Source organism: Culex pipiens, chromosome 3 (genome assembly GCF_016801865.2).
Source record: "Culex pipiens pallens isolate TS chromosome 3, TS_CPP_V2, whole genome shotgun sequence".
In the NCBI taxonomy this organism is placed as follows: Eukaryota; Metazoa; Arthropoda; class Insecta; order Diptera; family Culicidae; genus Culex; species Culex pipiens.
The window spans coordinates 142,753,055-142,777,459 of record NC_068939.1 but is presented as its reverse complement, the minus strand read 5'-3'; the positions used below and the strand labels follow the sequence as shown (position 1 = coordinate 142,777,459).

Here is a 24,405-nt window from a genome sequence, read left to right as displayed (position 1 = left end):
ATTAGAAAAGTTTAAAAAGTTCTTTAAAAAAGTATAACACACCAAAAAATGACTACAAAAAAATGCTACCAGTCAATGTAAAATTATAGATATCGTCATCAGGGGAGACATTAGGTTTAGAGGTGAGACTGGGTCTAATCTAATCTAATTTATTCTAATCTAATAGGTCTGGGGGAGATTGGGTCAAACAAAAATGTCGAAATTTGTATGATCCAATCTCACCCTCCAGACTTTAATGCTATGTACAAAGAAAATTTACAAATTATCTTTAAGTCACTACCGCCAACTAGGGAAAATCAGGACTTCAGTCTGAGTAAATACAGGAGATTTTAGAGCAAACGATTTATAAATCAGTGTACTATTTTTTTGTTCTGTTTTGATTGATTTTGGTTAAAACAGGAACATTAACCAAAATCAATCAAAACATTATGCAAAAACTTGACTAAAACAACTATCTAAGTTCGAGACATTGGTCCTTATTCGCCATAGATGTTTGATGAAAAATAATTTAAAATGATATTATTTGATATTACGTCTTTTCAAGAACATTTAAAATTCAATAGAAAATATTTAAAGCGCTAGGCGTTTCTAAGATCCTTAGATCTGTAAACTAAAATTTCAACAATATTTCCTTATAAGCGAAATAAATGCTGATAAATGCTGATTTTTTTTATCGATTTCTAGGCATTCATCTGTTCATCTATTTACAAAACAGTATCTGAATTTCCAGATCGAAATTTGATTATTTTTTCCAATTTCGGGAATTCCCGGTGTTGAAAAAATCCCGGGAATTTTGTCCTGGGAATTTCCGGGATGTAAAAAATATATACTATTAGTAAAAAGACAAAAATGAATAAAAAAAAATTATATGAAAATTCAAGCCTAATTAACAAAGTTTTCAAGCAAACAGTATCACAAAATGCTTTAAACATTGCTACAGTTATGCTTAAATCCAAAGTTTGCAAAATATCACTGAACCTACGAAAAAAAAACGTATTTTTTGTAGCAATCGGTGGTATTTATTTGTTGTTCTGAATAGCTACAACATTTTTCAATGAAATTTTAATTTTAGTTCATCATTTTCTCCCCCTCATTTTTTAGGTGAATGTTGAAAAGAGGGAATGAAATTTGCAATGGCCTGACACAAATATAAAAAAAAATAAGATTACCCCAAACATCTGCAATGAAAAAGATGTTTCACAATTCTCGCCATTTGCACGAATTTTGCAGGATTTTTGTAACAGGCACAACATTTTTTCATTTCCAAAATAAAAATGCATGTCTTTTAATCATTTAAAGATTATTTTTTTGTGTCAGTTAGCGTTATTTTAAAACATAAAAAATAAATGTCGGTATCGCAGATCGAAACAAAATTATTTTGATTAATTCATTGACATTTAATATTATTTTTTGACAGTAGCATAACTGTTATAAAATAAAAAATTAAAAATTAAAACAATAAATTAAAAAAAAATATTTTGTGGTATTTTTGTTTGAAAAATTTGATTTGTAAATAATTTGTTTTTTTTTTTTCCAATATGAATATTTTTTTTAATCTCTTGATGTGAATACTAGTTGGGTAATTCTCTACCAACTCACACGAAATCGGGAAAAGTTGCCCCGACCCCTCTTCGATTTGCGTGAAACTTTGTCCTAAGGGGTAACTTTTGTCCCTGATCACGAATCCGAGGTCCGTTTTTTGATATCTCGTGACGGAGGGGCGGTACGACCCCTTCCATTTTTGAACATGCGAAAAAAGAGGTGTTTTTCAATAATTTGCAGCCTAAACGGTGATGAGATAGAAATTTGGTGTCAAAGGGACTTTTATGTAAAATTAGACGCCCGATTTGATGGCGTACTCAGAATTCCGAAAAAACGTATTTTTCATCGAAAAAACACTAAAAAAGTTTTAAAAATTCTCCCATTTTCCGTTACTCGACTGTAAAAATTTTTGAAACATTTCATTTTATGGGAAATTTAATGTACTTTTCGAATCTACATTGACCCAGAAGGGTCATTTTTTCATTTAGAACAAAATTTTTGATTTTCAAATTTCGTGTTTTTTCTAACTTTGCAGGGTTATTTTTAGAGTGTAACAATGTTCTACAAAATTGTAGAGCAGACAATTACAAAAATATTGGTATATAGACATAAGGAATTTGCTTATAAACATCACGAGTTATCGCGATTTTACGAAAAAAAGTTTTGAAAAAGTTACTTTTTGCGATTCTCTTTGTTTCGTCGTCCGTGTCTGTCGCGGGTGACCATGAACGGCCATGATCGATGACGACCAACTTTTTCAAAACTTTTTTTTCGTAAAATCGCGATAACTCGTGATGTTTATAAGCAAACCCCTTATATTTGCTAATATTTGTTATATTTGAACATTTTGTTTTTTTTTAACAAGGGGAAAAAACCTAAAATTTGCCAAACCAAATGTTTTTTTTAAAACTCGCGAATTTGTCGATATTGGGTTTAAACAACATGAAAATAAATATATTTTTCTTATTATTTTTGGTTTACTTCTCCTTCCCAATCTCGTTGACAAAATCTTGATTAATTTATATTTAAGTCAGTCCCATCAGACGTCTATCAAGTAAGGCCGACTATAAAAAAACACACCCAAAACATTCTCCCCCAAATAAACAACCAAATTGTGGCAAAAGCCTTTTAAAAAGCTTGCCCTCCAATCCAAAAGCCACCGAAAAATTTAAAATTTAATCACCATCACCCACAACCACGCTGGTAGCTGTATCCCGTTTCAAAAATAAAATGAAAATAAAATAAAAAACCTTAAAACCCTGGCATCCCACAAGGGACAATTCGATTACGCTGATCCTGTCGCTGAGCTCAACTTCCCTTCCCACAGTTACCCTCTCCGGGATACCAACCCAAAGCTTTCGCTACCGGTAATTCAGCCCAATTTCTTGCCCTACTGAAGCCGAATGAAAAAGAGAAACTCCTGTGGGGACAGATTTTTCCAAGAAAAATCTCTAACATACTAGCAATTTTTGGGAACAACCTGTATGGGGATAACCTTTGTCGTACTGTACTTCCCCTTAACTTCACAAGGGGGGATTTCCCTCCGGACGTGCTCCGAGGCCAGGCCCAACCGGTCAAGAACCGGCGGCCATAAAAAATCAATCGTTTGGAAAAATTTAATTTTCCTCCAAGGCGAATGTTTCTAATATCTTTTTGTTGGCCAGAAGGTCACTTCTTCGAGGGAGGAGGGTGGAGCAAAAAAAAAGGAAGAATAATGTGTGCGTCCTGTCCGAGTCCGAGGGGGGAGGGACTCCCAAAGGACCTGCTGTCTTCCGCTCAGCTTCTCGGAACGGCCAAGCACGTCGATGTCTCATTTTGCCATTGTTCACTTGGGCAGGCCGGCATGTCCGAGCAATTTGTTATGACCGAGGTTAGAGTCCGGTGAGGGTCGTCCCTCTCCCGCCGCCGCCACCTTTGGAAACTCGCAAGTGCCGGCAAAAGTTTCTCGAAAAATGGCACGGTGGGGAAATATCACCGTGAGCTGAAGCTGCGCCGCCGATGGGGGCTCGCTGATTTAAATTCATTTTGAAATTGTTTCACGATTTAATCACGGTAACAAAGTGCTGTGAGCTTTTAGCTTTTTCTTTCCTGCACTAAATAAGAATACTATTTCACAAATTATCTAATTAGGGTTAGTTTTCAAAAGAACCTATGCGCTATTTGAAAACTAAGCAACTTTTCGATAATTCAAATTAAATTTACAAATTATCAACTTCAAAAAGGCTTTTAAAGTGTTTATCTGAACGTCCTTTTAATACAATGATATTTATTTAATTTTAGGGAATAAATCAGTTAAGTGTCGGAGGTCGTGAAGGTTATTACGACATATTGTAAACTAACCAGAGATTTGATAAATTGGTTTATGAACGCCATTTTGTGCAGCTCACAATGCCTTTTGACCAGGGGTGCGCAACCTTTTGGCCCAGCGGGCCAGATCTGATTTTTCCGAAGCAGTGGCGGGCCGGAACTAATGTTAGTAAATGTTCAAAAAAGTAAACATTTTTTTCATAAAATTTATTTGATGAGGTTGTTAAATACACTAGTGTTGCAAATAAGATTCATATATCCTGATTATAAGAAAGAAAAACAAAGATAACTTTCAAAGATGTTTTTTTATTTATGTTTATTTTGTTTAAAATTGTATTGTAAATGTTTTTGTCGATTGAAATTAAATACTCTGATATCATTAACTTAAAAAGAACATTCAAATTTCGTCGTTGAAAGTTTTTTTCAAGTTTGAAAAATCAACGAGACAAGATAAAAATCATTGAAACGAAATTTGGATTCAAATCATCTTAACGAAAAAACATTTTTAAGTTGTTTTGCACCTTTTTTCAAATATTTTACAAAACATTTCAAAATGATTTTAAAGGCACAAAATTTGAAAATGTGAAGAAAAATATATATTTGATAGTTATAAATTTGTCATGCTTCAAATTTCCTAAAATAATTGAAGTTTATGAAAAAAATGCTATCTGATTTCTTGACTCATTTTGAAACATTTTTTAAAAATATTTGCAGCGATCTTTATATTCGATATGATTAATTTGCATTTTTAAAGCTTTTTTCCAGCTAAACTTTATTATTGTTTTGCTTACGCATTTATGAAAAACCAATTCAAATCAAAATCCTCACAAATGTAACAATTCAAATAGAAATAAAAACAGTCAACATTTTTAGCAATTTATATTTGACACTTCTTTTTGCACATTTTTTAAGTTTAATAATTGGTTCTGAAAATAAATATAGAAATGATAAGAATCAAATTCAAATATAACAAACAAACAAATGAATGTTTTTTTTCAAAATATTGAAAAAAAAAATAATTTTATGATTATATTTTAAATTTTGACACTCAATTTATTTATTGAGTATTCCATAAACAACCTTTAGGGCCGGTCATAGAACTATTTTGAAAAGCCGTCGCGGGCCGGATGAAATGGCTTCACGGGCCGGATCCGGCCCGCGGGTCGGACGTTGGGCAGGCCTGCTTCTGACCTTCACAGATACTCAAAATTCGACTTCGATCCTGAGATATTCAACGAAATCTGAAAAAAAAACTCCGTGCATTTTTGTCACATAACATATGAATGTAGTTTCAATTTTGTCGTGCTATCTTGTCACTTCCTGAAAATTGATTTAAGTGCGACAACTGGCCAAAGGGATTTCAGGTCAGAACGCGTTTGACACGCGTACAAGTTAGACTCAAAACGTGTTTGTTATTGTTTACATTGCGTGCTTTGTTTTTGTCTATTCAAGGTCAAACATAAACATTGCAAATTTCGTTTCAAGTTATTGTCTTGTTCAAAATTTCCTTTAACAGTCAGGGGGCAAAAAATGCATACCAATTAAAATTTATTTTGATGAAACTTGTTCAGTCGGTTGTAAACTAGGTATTTAGGATTCAATACGTTTATTTTTGTATTTTTAATCAGATTGAGCCTTAAATTTTTTTATGGCAAATCTAGTGGTTTCCATTTATTATGTTTTGAAAAGCTTGGTTTCATTTATTAAAAAAAAGAAAGCCAGTTAATTTATTATGTTCAGTAAAATAATTTCAAATTCATGTTATTTTATTAGCAAATACTCAATTTACAATTAAAATCAAAATAGTTTATTTGATTGTAATTTGATATTCTTACAATTGATTTGGATAGAGAAGGAACATAACAGTGTTTCATTTCAAGCAAAACAATGTAAATGGGCCAATGTTGAAGTGTAAACAAAGAGTCTATCCTGCTCACGTCAGTTGATGTTTACATTAGAAACGAGCAGGATAAACTCTTTGTTTACACTTCGAGAATGGCCCTATTAAATTTTTTTGCAAGATTCATTTTGTAAATTTCACAAAATAAGAGACTTTTCAAAATGTTTAAACTAACCCCGCTTTTCGAATTTAAATGACACCTACAAAAGAAAATACCACAAACAAAAATCCGCAACTTTTGAGCCATAGAGAAACATGGTCAAAAAATCGAAGTTTCATGCATAATTGAAGTTGCAATCGAAAACTACTTTACAGATTTTTTGATAAAGGGCTCCGTTTTCAAGATATAGCCACCGAAAGTTTGATTTTAGCGAAATATTTGCATTTTTCAATTTTTAAAAATAGTGACCATAAGTGACCATTTCAAAAAAAAATTTTTTTGAGAAGTTCGGAAAATTTGCTATAAAATTGTCAAAGAGACATTGAAGATTATACCTCGGGTTGCTGAGATAGAGCCGCTTTAAGAAAAAGAAACACGAAAATTGAATTTTTCTAAATCTCACCAAAACAACCCACCATTTTCTAATGACCATATCTCAGCAAAAAATGGTCCGATTTTCAATTTTAATACATGAAAAATTTGTGAAATTTTCCGATCTTTTCGAATCTCAATCAAGAATCAAGATTTTAAATGGGCGTAATATTCTATGTTTAGCCCTTTTAAAATGTTAGTCTTGATTTAAAAATTTTCAACATATTTTTTTCGAAAAGATCGAAAAATTTCAAGAATTTTTCATGTATTAACAAAATCGGACCATTATTTGCTGAGATATGGTCATTAGAAAATGGTGGGTTGTTTTGGTGAGACTTAAAAAACTTCAATTTTCGTGTTTCTTTTTCTTTAAGCCGCTGTATTTCAGCAACACGAGGTCCAATCTTCAATGTCTCTTAAACAATTTTATAGCAAATTTTCTGAACTTCTCAAAAAAAATAATTTAGAAATGGTCACTCATGGTCACTTTTTTTAAAAATTGAAAAACTGCAAATATTTCGCTTAAATCAAACTGTCGGTGGCTATTTCTTGAAAACGGAGCCCTTTAGAGTACTGTTCGATTGCAAATTCAATTTTGCATTAAAAAATAATGTCAAACTTGATTTTTTGACCATGTTTCTCCATGGCTCAAAAGTTGCGGATGTTTGTCCCCTAAAACATATCAAAAAATCTCGAAAATCAAAAAAATACATATTTTGGGAAATTGAGTTTTAGTGAAAAAAAGTTGATTGAAAAATCTGCATTTTTTTTTCGTGTACCTATTTTTTTCTCAAAAGTCCTCAACAATACCTACACCTTTGCCGAAGACACCAAATTGATCAGAAAATTCACTCAAAAGTTACAGCTGTTTGAATATTTACATACCATTTTTGTATGGACAGCAGCCAAAATTGTATGGAGACTTGTATGGATGAACACAATCACACAAAACAGTTTATTTGGTCATAGGGAAGGCCCCCACAAAGTTTGAGCCAAATCAAAAAATACAAATAAAATTCATTTCCGGTTTTGGTAGAGAATTGCTCAAAGGTAAAAAGTCCCAATTTTTTATTTCGTTTTTTAACTAAAAATTTAAATTCTATGAAGATGTCTGCCTGTGTGGATCAATCGGACCGCGCGCTGGACTCACAATCCAGAGGTCGCTGGTTCGAATCCCGAGGCGGACGCAAAAAATTCTAAGTGTAAAATATAGGTAATCGGTGCCCTCTCCCCGTGCCATACCTTCACACTTAGGAGACCCGGGAGGCGGAGTCTTGTCGCAAAAAAGAACGATACACACCTGTGGATCCGTTGACGAAACCGCAAGGTTTAAGAGGGCCACATTATAAGGTGTTACGTCGATTCCGTTATGAAGATGTTTTAGAGATCAACAAAAAGTTTAAGGGTGTTTAAATTCACTTATAGGGGCAAAATCATATTTTTTATTTTAATAAAAATGAGGTTTTATGCATTTTTGGTTGAAATTCAAGCAACATCTTCATTTGTGGCAAAAAAAATCATAAAATATTTTTTATGAAGGAACATCATTGAAAAATGTTTGAAAGGCTCAGAAAATGTCTTTTTTCTTCTTTTTTTGCGGGCTGCTACAATTGTCTACGAGAAGGGGGGGGGAGGGGTTAAGATTTCCAAAAAAAGTTGTTTATATAAAAAAAATTGAATTATTTTTAATCAAAAGAGTAGAAAGTTTACTAATACTCGGCTTTTCGAAATATTTTTAATTTGTACAAAAATTATAGATCGATAGTTATCTATTCTTGAAAATTTCACTTAAAAAAGTGACTATACCTTAAAAACGGCGTACATTATCAAAAAAAAAAAGTTACTTTATTCACCTTTAGGTGGTTGGTGCCTTCTTCACATTCATAAAGTGAATACACTACACAGTCTCGAAAAAAATTAGAAATAACACTTATTTTTATCAAAATGTCTGAGATCCGGTCTAAAAAATTGTCAGATCTTCAAACTTTTGAGCTCGTTGGAAAGGTTTTTTGATTACCTATCCAACGATGGGTCACATGATAGATCCGGACAACTTTTTCATCAAAATATTTGAGATCACGTCTCAAAAAAGTGTACAAATGACGCTTGGGTGCTCATAACTTTTGATGGGGTTGTCAGATCTTCAATCTTTTGAACGCGTTGGAAAGGTCTTTCAAATACCTTTCTAACAATATATAGCATGACATGAATTCGGATAAAAACCAACCTTTTTGCAATCTTCCGAAGTTTAGCTAAAATTATTTTTTTTAGCCTAACTTTTGAAGTACTTGACTAAACTGTATAACATTAACTAGGGTCTTGTGGGTCCGGTCCAAATCGGATCAGCTAGTCCGGAGATAATCGTGTGCATATTTTTCGGTGCACGCACTTACAGACATACACACGCACAGGCATTTGTTTAGAATTTGATTCTGAGTCGATAGGTATACGTGAAGGTGGGTCTACAAGGTCGAATAAAGAAGCTCATTTTTCGAGTGACTTTATAGCCTTTCCTCATTGAGGTGAGGCAAAAAAGGCAAAAAAGTAAAGCAATTTTTGATTGCTTATTTAGTGTTGCATCTAAAAATGAATTTGAAAAATTAAGTATGACTATGTGTATTTCCAAAAAAAAAAAGTCATAACTTTACACCACATTTTAAACCATCGTCATTAGGGCTGGCACTGGGTCTGAGGGTGAGAATGGGTCATACAAAAATGCTAGAATTTGTATGACTCAATCTCACTCCCATATCCAATGTTACCCCTGATGACGGCACCCTAAACTCACGTTAAAAAGAGCCTTTTAAAAAATATAAAAAAGGAAATAAAAATTAGTTTTTTTTTAATTCAACTTTTCGTATTAGCCGGCAAAATTTTGCGGAAACTTATTAGAAAAACTATTGGTGCAAATTTTTATTTTTATCATAGGAAAGACCGGAAAGACGGTCTTAAGTTTCTTGATATCAAAGAATCGTTTAGATTTGTTTCCTACAATTCAACGTCTCTTTCGGTTCTGTGGTCCAAAATGTCTTTACTTTCAAAATGTATGTAAGTGCCTCATTTGATGGAAAATGCCAACTCCACAAGTTTTTTTTCGCAATTTCTTGGCAGATATTCAGATTTTAAAGGAGAAAAAACACAGAAAAAAAATATGGTGATATTCATCAGTAAATGGTGACAGATTTTGTGTCGAAAAAAAAGTATAATATTACATCAGGAATCGGTGAATATTCATCAGTTTTTGATAAATATTCATCAGGTTCATTTGTACACATTTTTTAAGTAACATCACTCAAAAAAGAGGTCATATTCAGCCTACCAAATTTTCAACCTTCCAAAATTCAACGTTTTTTCATAAAATCTCATCCGAAGATACAGAAGCAATAAAATGAAACTCTGAGCAAATTTCTCCACTGTGCTCTTGGCACTTTTTTTCCAAGCCGGCTTTCCCAGAGCCCTACGGGTCGTCCGCTGGTGGAGCGGAAAAATCCTGGCGCATACACGCGTGTGTGAGCACAAACCGTCTGGTCCAGTACACTCACATCATCATTGGAGCAGAACATTTTCCCCCTCTAACAATTTGTGAAAAAGTAATTTTTCATCATTTTCTTTGTTGCGTGGCGTGGCGCACAGAGCTCGCAACTCGCCGGAAACAATCCCCCTCGGATCTGCTAATTCTATTACACACAAGTACACTGAACAACGTGCGTTGCGTTGCGCGCCATCGAAAGCTCCTCCGGAAAAATGGCCAGATGGCACGGACATCCTGCCTGCCTGCCTTCGAGGACCTCACATGACAAAGCAGTTAGGCCCTCCATCTTTTGTTGAAAGGTTGATTGAAAGCTTCAAGCCTGCCGAATTGCTGTTAAACTGAATCCTCCTCAAAAGGACGTCCTGTCGACAGCTTGAAGAAACCAACACCACCCCACGCACCAGAAATCACTGACTCATGTAATTGATTGCCAAATGGAGGGGGGCTGTCTTGAAGCGATGAAGGAGAAGCCTCCTCCACCCACACAGCATGGGAACCAATTTTCGATATTGAATCTGAAATTCCAATACGCGTGATTCGTGTGGAATATCCCCCTCCGGAGCTGGAGGCCGGCCTACACCACTTGAAGAGTAGAAGTAACACATAAATCTTGACGTCAGTCAGTGTTGATGTAGGTATAGAGAGAGGATCCCCAGCAGCGGAGCCGTGAATTAACACTCAAACGCTCGGGTAGTCATTTGACCCCTATTTTTTTCTTAGAAATCCCATAACTTTTGATAGAATTGACCAATTTGGATGCTTTCGGTTGCAAAAGATCCAGATTTGTCTATATTTTGAACTGCCAGATGGGGGACAAATGTGGTCCATTTTTACCGGAGATATTCCGGATTCTGTTGGGGTACCTCGGCCCTCCTATATGGGTATTTGGCCAATATAATAAAAACTTTTCAACAGAAAAATTTCGGAAATGATGCAAAACTATAAGGCGTCATCCTAATACATCATCCTGCAAAAATAATTGACATGGTTAAGCCCTACGGGGCAGCGGAGCCGGTTCCAGTTGGGCAACAATTGACATCAGCTCAGTGAACCGTTTCCGGATAGAACCTGTTCCGGTGCCCGAAGGTCTTCAGCATGTCATGTATCTATGCAGGATGATGTTTTAGGATGATTCCTTGAAGTTTTGCATCATTTCCGAAATTTTTCTGTTGAAAAGTTTTTATTATATTGGCCAAATATCCATTTAGGAGGGCCGAGGTACCCCAACAGAATCCGGAATATCTCCGGTAAAAATGGACCACATTTGTCCTCCGTCTGACAGTTGAAAATATAGACAAATCTGGATCTTTTGCACCCGGAAGCATTCAAATTGGTCAATTCTATCAAAACTTATGAGATTTTTAAGAAAAAAAATAGGGGTCAAATGACTACCCGAGCGTTTGAGTGTTAAGGACCAGCAAGAGGTCCTGTGCTGAGAGCTGTGTAACCCAGTAACATTCATCATTTTGTCAATTTCGAATTATACTCACACAAGGTCGGATGGGCGGTGCATGGTGGCGAACTAAACGATATTCAAAAAGTGGATTGGTAAATCAAAATGTTTCTTTAGTTAACAAACAATCTGATAGCATTTTGTTTGGCAGGTTTGTCAGGGATCAAACATATTTGATAACAGAAAGAGCATAATTCTACGTTTTAGCCGGAGAAGAAAATCATCGGTGTAAACGGCAACTCTTTTAGAATTAATCTGCATTTTCATTTTTATAATATAGTTGTGTTTAAGTTGTTTAAAAATCACTTCAAAATATTTTATTTTGCCTCTAATTCCGTGCCATCAGTTCTATCTTCCACCGCCCGCTGGTCCTAATTTTGGCAGGTCGCAAATCTCCTCTCACACGGCTGCAATTTTGTTGCCATCAGTGTTCCCATTCTGTCCTATTTTCTTTATGTTTTCATGCAAAATGTACGCATTTCACCTAGCAACCCTGGTGCCCGCTCTCTCACTCTCCAACATTCTTTTGTTTGGCGGCATCTAATTTTGGCATGCTGCGATTACGTTCGAAGTGTCAAAATCATTTTTTTAAGAGCGTGTCCACGAGCAAAGCATACCCATCTCGCATCGACCTCACCAATCTGCCTGAAATTTTCAGGGGTTGTTTGTACATATAAAACTAGCATCTGGCCAAAATATGAGCACTCTAGGCCAACGGGAAGTGGGGCAAATCGGGACAAAAAGTTTGAAGGTTCAAAAACGTCAAAAATGGTAAAAAGGCTGTAACTTGGGCAAAATTCAATTTAATTTCAAAATTAAAAATGCATCTGAATGGGCTTAAAAATGCAACAAAATGCAGGATAGAACATCCCAATTGGTTGAATCTAAAGGAAGTTATTGGCATTTTAGTGAAAAAATAGCACAATTTTCAAACTCAAATAAAAAAGTGTTCCATCCAGATATCAACTTGGTTCGACCTGCAGCTTGTAGGGGACATCTGGGACTACCATTTGAGACTGAGAACGCTTTGGGTAAGGCAGTTTAACATATTAAATAGACACTTTTACTTTTAGTGAAATTTTTGGTTGTAATTTTTTGCTCGGGGGACCCCTTAGATCTCATTTTCTTATGATAATTTTATCATATTCGTGTTTCTGAGACAATTTCACAATAAAAACATGCATAAAAATGTTTATTTTCATCCATTTTAACCCTTTCAAAAATGAAACTTAAAAAAATTGAGATGCTGCTTTTTTTCTGGTGTCATCTAGTATCCTTGGAAACGAACTTGAATTTCAATAAATATGAATCGAAGATTCATATTTATTCGTTTTTTTTTTTTTTTTTTTTTTTAAGATATTGTCTGAAGTTATTTTGATGTTGAAATATAAAAGCTAGAGATAGAGATTAGGAAATTTCACAAAAGATCTTTTTTTTCAACAGTTTCCGAGTCAAAACGAGTTGACAATGAGGACTTATTAGATAACACTGTTTTATTTTTAAATCAAGTTAAACATTTCAAAAGAGCGTAATATTGAATGTTTGTCCCTTTTGAAATGTAAGTCTTGGTTTAAAATTTTTGAAAATATTATTTTCGAATGTTTCATATTTTAACATTGAAAATCGGATATTTTGTTGCTTTTCCTATTTTTAAAACTTTGCATGGCAATATCTCAGCAACTAAGAGTCGTATCAACAAAGTTCATAAAAGCAAAATATAAAAAAAATCTCAGATTTTCAAAATTGTTTTTTTTTTCAAAAGTGGGCACTGCCGTTCTACGCATAACTGTCCCATGTCAGTTTTTGACGATTTTGACTTTATGCCATTTTTAAGTTTAGTCGGATGCGTACTTTAAGAAAAACACATAAAATCTGGTACTTTGTTGGGAAACTCATTAAAAACAACACCAAGTCTGTTTGTCCCATCGTTGAACTTCTACGCATAATTGTCCCACCAAGTATTTTCTTACACGGAATCATCAGTTTTACTAAGCATTATGTCTTGTTTACCAGCTGTATAGCAAGATAATCACAAATAAGGGTGATAAACTGCTAACTGGGGCGATTAGGGACAGATAGGGCGAATAGGAACCCACGAGACAATTATGCGTAGAAATACAGAAATCGATCGAAAAATTTCAATCGCGTTTTTCTCAGTTGCACTTTTTTGAACATGGGACAATCATGCGTAGAACGGCAGGGCACTAATTGAAAAAAATAACTGAGACTATTTTCAAAAAAGGTACCAAAAAATTACTATAACTTGAAAACAGTGCATTTAATGAAAATTTCACCATAGTACTTTTTGATTGAAAATTAGATTTTACATAGAAAAATGAAGTTGAAAACTTTTTGCAATCGACATTTCGATGATTTGAAAAATGTAGTATTGATTCAAAAATTTATAACTCGGTCAAAGATTTTCAGATTTTGTAATTTTTTTAAGTGTTGTCCTTATCCGTACCTACAACTTTGCCGAAGACACCAAATTGATCAAAAAAAATCCTTCAAAAGATACAGATTTTTGAAATTACATACATCATTTTTGTATGTACAGCTGCCAAATTTGTATGTAAAATTATATGGACAAACAAATGATGCAAAATGACTTCTTTCGGCACAGAACTTTCTAGGCCCAGTGAAAAAAAATTAACCCAAAAATGACGAACTTCTCGTCACAGTGTCCTGATGCAAACAATGATCGAGCGGTCAGTAAAAAAAGACAGCTAGAAGTCGCTTGACAAAAAACTTTTGCTAGAAAGAGATAGGAAATCTACGTTCAGCTACCATGTAAACATACTTTGAATGTGTTAGTAAATTTCTGAGTAGAAAGCCTTTTACCGAAGGCACCAAAAGAGTTTCAGACGGATTAAAAAACACAAAAATTAAAACAAAAGAAAAAACAACCGATTTCATGGAGAATCACTAAACATGAGAATTTGGCGAAAAAACAGTTTTTGAAACGAGAGTCGGCCACAATCTGAGGTGAGTTTTTTTTCCTGAGATGAAAGTAGGATTGTGATAATTGCAGTTGCATGATATTTCGGATGGGACAATTGTTTGCGCTGTGATAAAATAATAATGTGAGTGCTCCAATGGACAATTCGAATAAAAGAAAGAAAACGCATAAAACCATCAATTCAAATTTAGCTTTTAAAATAATTTTATTATACAAAAATCAAATTTTTACAGCCTTAAACACAAAATAAAATAAAATTATCATTCTTCTGGAGATGTAAGGATAGCGCGCAGTTACTAGATCTTCAATTTCAACTACCTAGAACATGTGATCTCGTATTAGTAGTTTCTGTGTCTACCACAAAATTTCATATTTTTTTCAATTAAAATAATAAATTCCTATGCACAAGCTTACGTCGCTACAGTTGTTTTGTTTAGTTGGTAAAATATAAAATTTCTCGACTCCTAAACACATTTCTTCCATCACACTTTTAGCGGACTCTCTTTTTACGCCTAACAAATGCATTCGCCACCATGCTTCGTACCGGGGTGGACCGGACCACATAACTCACGCCAGAATCCGTATCCCGCCAAGCGCTCACACACACACCACACACACATAATAGGGATATGGGGGGGAAAAGCCCCAATTGCAAGATATTTCAACAATTCACCAGCGCGGCGCGCGCGTGATTTAGCAGCCCTTCGTGCAAGACGGAAATTGCGGACGCCGCCACCACTTGAAATTGTATCCTATTTTCACACTCACTCTCTCGATTTCTCATTCTGTTTTTTGAGCTTTTGAAAACATACACTTCCACTTCTGAGGGGATATTCTGTACACACGCAAGGCCCTCTTCGTAACGAACAAAAGGCAAACGAAACGAAACAAACGAAACGGAACGAAAAACGAAACGAAAGAGTTGGAGAGAAATGCCCCTACAGCTTCCGCTTACCGCTGCTTCCGATCGACCCGCCACCGATGCTGCCCCGTCCGCCGGCCGCCAATCCGACAACCAGCCCGTCTCCACCTCCTCCTCCGCCGTGATGATGCTGGTGCAGATGGTGGTGCAGGTGCGTGTGATGGTGGTGGTGCAGCAGCGGTATACTGCTCGCGGACGACGTGGACGTGGCCGCCGTGGTCGTCCCCGTGCCCGTCTCGGCACAGGTCAGGTTGTAGACGGCCATTTCGGCGCCACCGCTGCTACCGCTGCTGCTGCTGTTGGACGCACTACCTGCCGCGACCGCACCCATTATAGATGTTGATGATGTGGTTTGTAAGGTAGTAACAGTTGCTTGCTGCGGCTGCTGATTTGCTGCACGTAATAGATTGATTTGATTATTATTAGCACGGTAGGAGGTGAGGGCGTTGGTGACATTTACATTGTTGTTGATGCGCTGCTCCTGGGCGGCCAGCCGGTGGTGGGTGGCGGTTTCGTAGCCGCCGAGGGGGCCTCCGCCGGGGATGCCACCGCCGCCTCCGGCTAGGTTGTTGAACGTGGTCGTGACCAGGTTGTTGTTGTTGTGGTGGTTGTGGATGCCACCGCGTCCCATGAGGTGGCCACCTTCGGCGGGCATGTACTGGGCGGCCACGTGGTGATGGCCGTGAATGTCCAGATCGGGGTGGTGCTGGGGCACGAGCCCGTGATGCTGCAGGTGGTTCGGCAGGTGTAGATCTGCGGCCGCGTTGTTGTTGGCGGTTTGGTGGTTGCGGGCGGCTGCGCCGCCTCCTCCGCGGACTTTGGAGAAGACTCCGTTGAAGAGTTTGAGTGCAAACAGAGCGATTACGACGATTACGATGCAGATGGCGATGCTGATGTAAATCAGGATTTTGATGTCGTCGTCGATGATGGAGAGCAGCGAGAGCTGCGTCTCGTCGATGGAGTCCACAAGCAGGGCAAAGTTGGTGAGGTGGTTGCAGGTGCAGACGGTGTGCGTTGCGTTCGAGTACTCGACGTGGCAACCGTCCTCGGACCACGCGTGGTCGATGTAGTTCCAGAACACGCACGTCGGGTTGGAGACGTTCTTGGTGCGCAGATGACGCAAGATCATCCGGATCGGCTGGGAGAGCTGGATGTGGCGTCCCTTGCCCAGGCTGGCCGAGATGACCTTGCTGTTGAGCAGTCGCTGGCGCGGCACCGAGTCGACCTTACCCTCGTCATCCAGCTTGTTGTTGGCGAGATCGCGCGGGTGATGGATGTTCCCCGACTGAGGTCGCAAGATCTGCTCGAGCCGGTCAAACGCCACAAACACGATCCTCACCAAACCACCCTCGCTGTTCTCAATCAGCGCGGCTTTCGGAAGCTCGATCTGGTCCTGACTGACCTGCCACCGCTCCTGGCTCGAGTCGGGAAAGACTTCGTTCTTGACAAAGTTGCGCGTCTCGAGGACGCGAATCGAAAGCAGAATGTTCTTCACCTTCTGGACAACGTGGCGCTCGCGCAATATCGTGTCCGCGAGCAAAAATGCATTGTCCTCCAAGCCCGTGAGCAGCGAAGTCGCCACCCTCATCTGGTCCTCCACGCTCAAATCGAGCCAGCTCGCGTGCTGCGACTGATCGAGCAGGTTGCTGCCCGTCTTGACGACGCTGTTCAACAGCTCGTACACGAGCGCTTCCCGCTGGCGCTGATCGGGCAGCGTCTCAATGTCAAAGTGCATCCGCTGCGACACCGTCTGGATGATCTTGGTCGCGACCAGCATGTCTCCGCCGTACAACGCCTTGCTGCTCGTCACCTGCGACAAATCGTTCGCGATCGACAACAGCGACGACTCCTGCTGGTTGACGCGCACCTCCAGATTGTTCAGCCACAGACTCCTGCACTGGGTCAGATCGGGCTGGTACGAGTACCATGTTCCACCAGCCTGCTTACCGCTAAGATTACTACTAAAACTAATATCACTTTTGTTGCTATCCTCTAGTAATGATTGTTGCTGCTGCTCGTGCAGCAGGTGCGCCCGCTGCTCCGCCGTCAACGAAGCTATCGCTACGCACCGCCACTTGGCGATCCCCGTCGCACCGCCCGGGCACGGCTGCACGTTCGCTTCCCCCACGCGCGTCACATTCCAAAACAAGTTGCGCGCCGTCGTCGCACCGCACGCATGACTCACATCCAACACATTGCTTACGCTATTACCACTATTGCTACCACTATCGATACTATTACCACTAATACTATTACTCCCACCGACGTCATTGTCACTCTTCTTACTGCTAATGCTTCCCCCGTCGCGGTTCACGCCCGATAATACTGCCGTTTGCGTTGGGAAAAAGTCCTCGTCCTCGCCGAAATCCTCGTCATCCTCCGGGTGCACTCCGCTCACCTTCTTCCCGTTCGCCGCATCGCTGATCGTTTTGATGATCGCCAGATCATCGTTCACGCTCTTGTTATCGAAACCCTTGTTCCGAAACGTCTGCTGACCCGCGCCATCCGCCGTCAACGTTTGCTGCTTGTACGGCGCCGTCGGTTTAACCCTCACCGCCGTAGCCGTCCCCTCTGTCACAGCAGCCATCGTCGTCGCAGACGACACCCCGAACCCAGCCAACGGATCCGAAAAGTTCAGCTTGCTCAACACCGGATTCCGCACCGTGCTCGTGCTCCACACGATCGGCTGCGACGTCTTCAGCCACGGCGGACTCGGCCGGTTCGTCGTCGTCGAGGACGACGCCGCCGATACGCACTGATAGTGCGCCTCCAGATACTTGTGCGTCCCCGGACACGGATCCCCGAACATGTTCGTCGACGCCAGCACCGAGCAGTTCTGCTTCTGGGCGCACTTCGAGTGCAGCACCCGCAAACTCTTCGGCGACATGCAGTTCACGCTCCAGTCCACGTTCCCGTGGTCGTTGCAGATCGTGATCGAGAACCGCCCATAATTCGCCCGTATCAAGTTGATCAAATCCCCGCCCTCGCACTCAATCATCAGCGTCTTCCCCTCGCAAGCGTACGCCGTCTCGTACTTGGGCGCCAGGGCAACGTTGAGCGCCGGCAGCGTGCTCACCAGCAGCACCAGCAACGCCACCCAACTCCACCCCGAGACCCGAAACCGCTTCCTCCTTCTGCTAATCCATCTACTAAAACTACGATTGTTGCTACTATTGCTGCTAGTTTCCATTGTGGCGTCGTCGTCGCTCGGTTCACTCGAATTTGGTAATTCCCGTTCAATCGAGCAAATGCTGCTGCTGCTTCTGTCCAGCATATCATTCACTGTTGGTTCTGGTGCAGCTAATCCAATTGGCGAGTTTAGTCGTCGAATAGTGCAGCTGGTGGTGCGCACTACTGCTGCTGCTGTACCGGTGATTGCGAATTATCTGGAAAAGATTGGAGAAAAAGGGGGGAAAGTCGTTAAAATTCGTGATCGATGCAATGTGGTGCGGTACACGGAGGGATTTAGTGAAGGTTAATTTAAAAATTTGTTGGTATATTTGCGTGATGACGCATGATTTGGTTGAATAACAGGCAGTAGGAAAAAATATATCTCGCTTACTTTTTCAAAAGTTCGTATGTACATAGGAAACCCATGGCGCATTGGTTGTTTTGAAAAAGTAATCTAGATATAATTTTTCACAGTTTCTAAATTCGTACACCAAAAACACCTAACAACAAAACTTTTTTGGGAATACCGTGAAGGTTTCCAGGCACAATTTTCCGTATGAGGTGAAATGTGGTCAAAGACAAACTTATGGGAAATTGGACGAGCTTTCCGGTAAAAATATTTTCGAGACTGAAAAATCAAGTCTGTCATATAGAAATTGCCAAAAACCATCAAAAAACCTATTTTTTCAACATTTTTATTTTTAAAACCGCTGTAACTTCACAAGGATTGGACTTAAGACAATGGTCAATATGGAGACTTTTATGTAAAATTGTCTGGAGAATCGATTCCCGTACTCAGATTAGGAAATTTTAGACCTTTAGAGCACTTTTCAAAAAAACAGTTTCAGTAAATGATTTTTGTATTTTTTTAGGTGAGTTGCTCCATCCTGCATTTTTCGTGAGTCTTTTTGTAACATCTTAGGCTATTTTCACAAAAAATTTGAACGAAAAAAAATCGTGGGCTCACCTTCAAATTTGACTTTTAAACTTTAAAATCAAAAAATCTCATAAAAGTGGAGTGTTTTTTTCTTTCAGTGTATTTTTTTCGGAAAGCCCGTCAAATTTCCTACAAGTTTGTCTTTGACCACTTTTTGATACGATGCAACGGCTTCGAGATATAGCAATATTTAAATTACGAAATACAAAAATATTTAATAAACTTACACCCTTCTCAAATGTTATTATCGAGTGTAACTGGCTCCATATACACAAAAATGGCTTATATATGCCTAGAATAACATGTCGAGAAAAAAGTACCTAAAAAATTACTGTTTTGGCTGGAATTGCTCAATAATAATTTTTCCAGATTTGACAATATCTATACACCACAAAAAAAAACATATTTTTTTTATTTAACTGTTGAAAACAAAGAAATATGAGCGCAAAAACACAAAAAACTGTTTTTGATATATTTTAGAGAACGTCATGTGTTGTCATAATAGCAAGGACAAACAATATTCAAAACTTTTTTGATAAGGTCCTATAAACATACATAAAACAATAGCTTGTAGGACCTTTTCAACAAAAAAACTCTAGATTTGACAAATTTAATTTAAAAATATTTTAAATGTTTTGTTTTTCCTACCATATAGAGAAAAAGCTATAAAATCACAAGAAAATTTGTGACGTGTTACAGACTGCTTTTGTTTTGTTTTTTTTTTTTTTCAGGTCCACGATTTGAGAACATTCTTTCAATTCGTAAACCTAACTTTGACATTCTGCTTTCGTCCGTTAACACACGAAAAAATGAGCGCAACGCAAAGTCACTCTCCCACAGACATTTAACTCTCACCAACTCTCTCTTTGTCTCCTTCGCGCAGAGCTCGTTCGTTTGATTGCATTCAAATGATTGCTTTCATCACGCAGCACCGAAAAAATAAGATAGAGTGTTATCAAACGAACACCCGCAGTTTTACATCCTTTTTACACGGAGTTCACACAGACTACCAAACGTTTGTTTTCATAGTGTGCGTGGGCGCCGAGTAAAAAGTGACAGTTCGTCACCTTTTAGTTTGACTTTGACCAACCAACGGGGTTCAAACTAAAAAAGAGTCAATCAAAAAAGTGACCAACCACCGCGGGTTGAGTGTTTTCAATTTATTTTAAATAAACTGTTAAATAAACCTTTGAAAAAGTGTTTGGCTAAAACTGTTTTTGTTTTGATTTTTTCGTTAATTCTGCAGGAAAACTTTGTAATATGGTTTTTTTATCTCATATAGCAAAATTGGATTGAAGGTTCCATTGCAGAAATATTTTCACCAATATTTTATTTTGTTTGGCATTTGATTGTATTTTTTACGATTTCTGCAAACCCGAAATAAAAAAAAATCATTACTCCGCGCCTTTTCAACCTCTCTTGGACGCGACATTTCAGTACCCAAAAAAGTATAGGTTAAAATATAAAGTTATTGCAGTTGAAAAACTTCAAACAATTTTTCCCCAAAAGCCTAACAAATCAACTTTCATTTGCATGGCTTTAAGTCTTGCGGCCAAGAAAATTCCAGTGCAATGTTGGGCCCAGTCGGACAATTCTTTTTCGAATCGTACTGTTTTTTTAGGGGAGTTGCTAAAATTTGAGAGCGACCGGAGTAGACCCGGCTTTCCATAGCATTTAATTTTTGTATGGGAAACCCAACTTTTTGCTATGTGATTTTTTATTTTTGTTATTTTCATTTTCTGCCAACTGAAAAACTGATACATTAGCGTTCAAATTGAGAAAATTTGCTAAAACTTTCGAGAAGAATGTGTGATCATACCTTGAAAAAGATACAGGATGCTCAAAAATGGTCTAATAACGTCATGATTCGAAATCCGGACACTTAGTAGCGTATCATTTTTGTTATAGCTGTCAAAAAATCATGTAATAAGTTGGAAATGTAGAAATATCATAAGGACGTAGTATAAACAGTCAGTTTCATGAGAATGCAAGCAAAACATGTCTTTTCTAACAATTTTTCATCACAATTTTAAAATTAAAATGACTTGTTGTGCTTCGAATCCCGAACACTGATAAAAGCTGATTCGAATTCCGGACTCTTTTGCTTCGAATTCCGGACACTCGTTTTCAATTATGAATCGCACAAATTTGGACTGAAATCTTAGTGAACGGTATTCTTTAGATCTCAAATAAGCTGTTAACATTAAAACAATCGATAGTTTATATAAAAATTTGCTAGAATTTAAGGAAATCGAAACCATAAATTTCTGCTTTGCCTTCGCGGTGCTTCGAACGCCTATGAAATATTTCAAGTGAAATGTTTCACATTTTTGGTAAACTTATAATTTTATTGTATATAATTGTTTTGGCATTAACTACAGCGTTCAAACAAACTTTAAATGAAAGTTGATGTTGGAATTCATCAAATAACACAGTTTTGACATTCATAATGCGGACTTGTATCCAAATAATTGATAAAACAAGACGAAGTGTCCGGGTTTCGAAGCGTCCGGGAATTCGAATCATGACGTTATCAGTGTTGCGATTTTTAGCGCTCATTCGTGAGGAAGAGCGCTACGCGAGCTAGCTCACGTTTGCTCATTTATTTTATGAGCGAAAATGCTCATTGCTCGCGCTCGCGCTCATTTTTGCTCACTAAGCAAAATGAGCGGTATTTTTTTAAGCAGAGCTTTGAAGTTTTTTTAATGGAATAGGCAAATCCTTATAATATTTAGATATATTATTTTCATAAATTTACTTTTGAAGTTAAATTAGGATCAGTACACAATAAAACAAATCATGGTAGTATTTGATCTGGGAAGGGGTAGAACTTTTATGTCAGCAAAATGCGTAATTTTACCTCTGAAAATGTGTAATTTTACCACTTTTCTGGTATAATGCCACTTTTTCAGTCTAAATTGAGTTAAAATTACAACATATTCAACCTTCCGATTAATAGAAATAAAGTTAATAAAAGAGAAACACGTGAAAGTGGGCTATTTAATAAAGCTGAAAAGTATCTTTAATGTAACACAAAACGTTGTCTTGGTAAAACGTAACGTCAAGTTTTTTTATTTCCTTGGCACCTCATCTTGTTTAATCAATTATTTGGAAATAATATTGAAATCAAATAAAAAAAAACAAATTATTCGCTCTACAGCATTGCCTTGGCGTTCTCGATTGCGAGATTCCTACTCGAAACTAGGTGTCCGAAGGTTTGATTGTTGAGGCAATTGCAAACCTCTTTTTACACCTTAGTTTCCATCCACCCCAGGATTCGAACAGGCGACCTTTGGATTGTTAGTCCAACTGCCTACCAGCGACTCCACCAGGACGGACCCAGGAAGACGACTCCTACACCTGGACTGCACAGAAAAAAAAATCATGGTAATATTACATCTGGGAAGGGGTACATCTTTTATGTCAGAAAAAAGGTGTAATTTTACCTCTGGAAATGTGTAATTTTACCACTTTTCTGGTGTAATGTCACTTTTTCTGTCTAAATTGAGGTAAAATTACATCATAAAAGAGGTAATATTCAACCTTCCAAAATTACAGCTTCCAAATTTACATTATTTTTTTCTGTGTGAGCTAACGACCTAACCTTTTTAGGTTAGTCCGGGGCCAACATTGGGTCTCGTGGCGCAGGGGTAGCGGCTTCGGCTGCCGATCCCGATGATGCTATAAGACGCGGGTTCGATTCCCGCCTTATCCACTGAGCTTCTATCGGATGGTGAAGTAAAACGTCGGTCCCGGTTTCTCCTGTCTCGTCAGAGGCGCTGGAGCAGAAATCCCACGTTAGAGGAAGGCCATGCCCCGGGGGGCGTAGTGCCAATAGTTTCGTTTTTCATTGCATAATAAATGTCAAATCTATGTCTTAGACGAATTTCAAATCAACTATCTTATTGATATGCTGGAGTCAATCCAAATAAATAAATGAGAAATGGGCTGGCTCACAAGAAAAACATGTTTTAATATAAAAATTCCGTTCCTCGAATGTTTACTTTTTTTTATTCATCGGGGATTTAATCAAAACTAGTTTACTTAATTATCAAACTCTGAAAAAAATAATAAATTGGGGAGCGGCCGTGGCTGACTGGTTACGGTGTTCGCTTTGTAAGCGAATGGTTCTGGGTTCGATTCCCATCTGCTCCCAACGAGAAAGTTAAGAACACATAAATTTGAAATGGTGAATATGAACGAAAAATCAAAGTCGCTCGAGGCGGGGTTCGATCCTCCGTCATTTGGATTGGTAAGCAAAAATGCTAACCACTAGGCCATGACGACTTGATGAGTGTGGACTGGAATTAGGAATACTGTTACAGAGAGCGAGTTGTGGCGCTATAACCACGGCAAATAGTGTCCAGGGCATTCGTGGAAATACAATGTCCCATCCCAGAGGGTCCCGGAGTACCAAACCTTCTTAGCATGGTGCTCCCAACGAATACAACCAAAAAACTCGGAGCGTATGGTGGTGTGTCCTCACGCTTCTTCCTCCCCTGTCGATTCAGAATTGTGTTGTTGTTCGAACACTCAGTGCTCAAACTCAACCCAATTACGAGTCATCTCTGCGATACGGCTTTACGCAGTAGGCCTGGCCGCTTTAACGCTTGTGATGTTTCAATGCATTTCAATGCAATGACGCACTACAAATGTTAATAAATGACAAGAAGAGTGCTAGGCGTCATCTAACCTAAGGCACTCTCCAGGATCCCTTCGAAAGATTGGCTGCGCTAGGGTCTGATTAGATTAGATTAGATTAGATTATTCGTAAGAAAAAAGTGTTCCGAATTTGTGGATTTCAAGGGTAAGTAATTCTTCAAAAACTTCATCAAATCAAAATCAAACCATCCACATTAACGACCCCCGGGTCTTTTGTGGTCTCTATTGCAAGTTTCTGCTCGAACCTAGGAGTCCGAAGGCTTGAATGGGGAGAGCACCCAAAAACTTCATATAAAAGTTAAAATTTGCAGATGTTCGATACAGCATTCGAAAGATCACAAGAAAAGCTTTCAATTGAAGGTAAAAACGAATCATTAAGTTCAATTATCGATTTGCTATGATTTTTTGAACATTGACCGTTCCGAATATGTGGGACTGTACACAGCTAAAAAAGTAGTAATCCAGCTGCGTGTAAAAGGCCTGGGTGT

At 38.2% G+C, this 24,405-nt stretch overlaps 1 protein-coding gene across 2 annotated transcripts in view; it reads right to left on the bottom strand.

Annotated features, from left to right (window-relative positions):
• Positions 1-14,398: 14,398 nt before the first annotated feature.
• LOC120420931 (latrophilin Cirl) overlaps positions 14,399-24,405 on the bottom strand; it is an 80,715-nt gene continuing 70,708 nt past the window's right edge. The window contains exons 3-4 of one of the 2 annotated variants that reach the window (XM_039584063.2): positions 15,608-18,533; positions 15,331-15,540 (exon numbers count right to left, since the gene is read on the bottom strand). In XM_039584063.2, coding sequence (XP_039439997.1) covers positions 15,478-15,540; positions 15,608-18,421 — 2,877 coding nt within the window. In that variant the 5' untranslated portion in view covers positions 18,422-18,533 and the 3' untranslated portion in view covers positions 15,331-15,477. Of the gene's footprint in view, positions 18,534-24,405 lie in introns of both variants that reach the window. The other variant, XM_039584062.2, reaches the window with a different exon arrangement.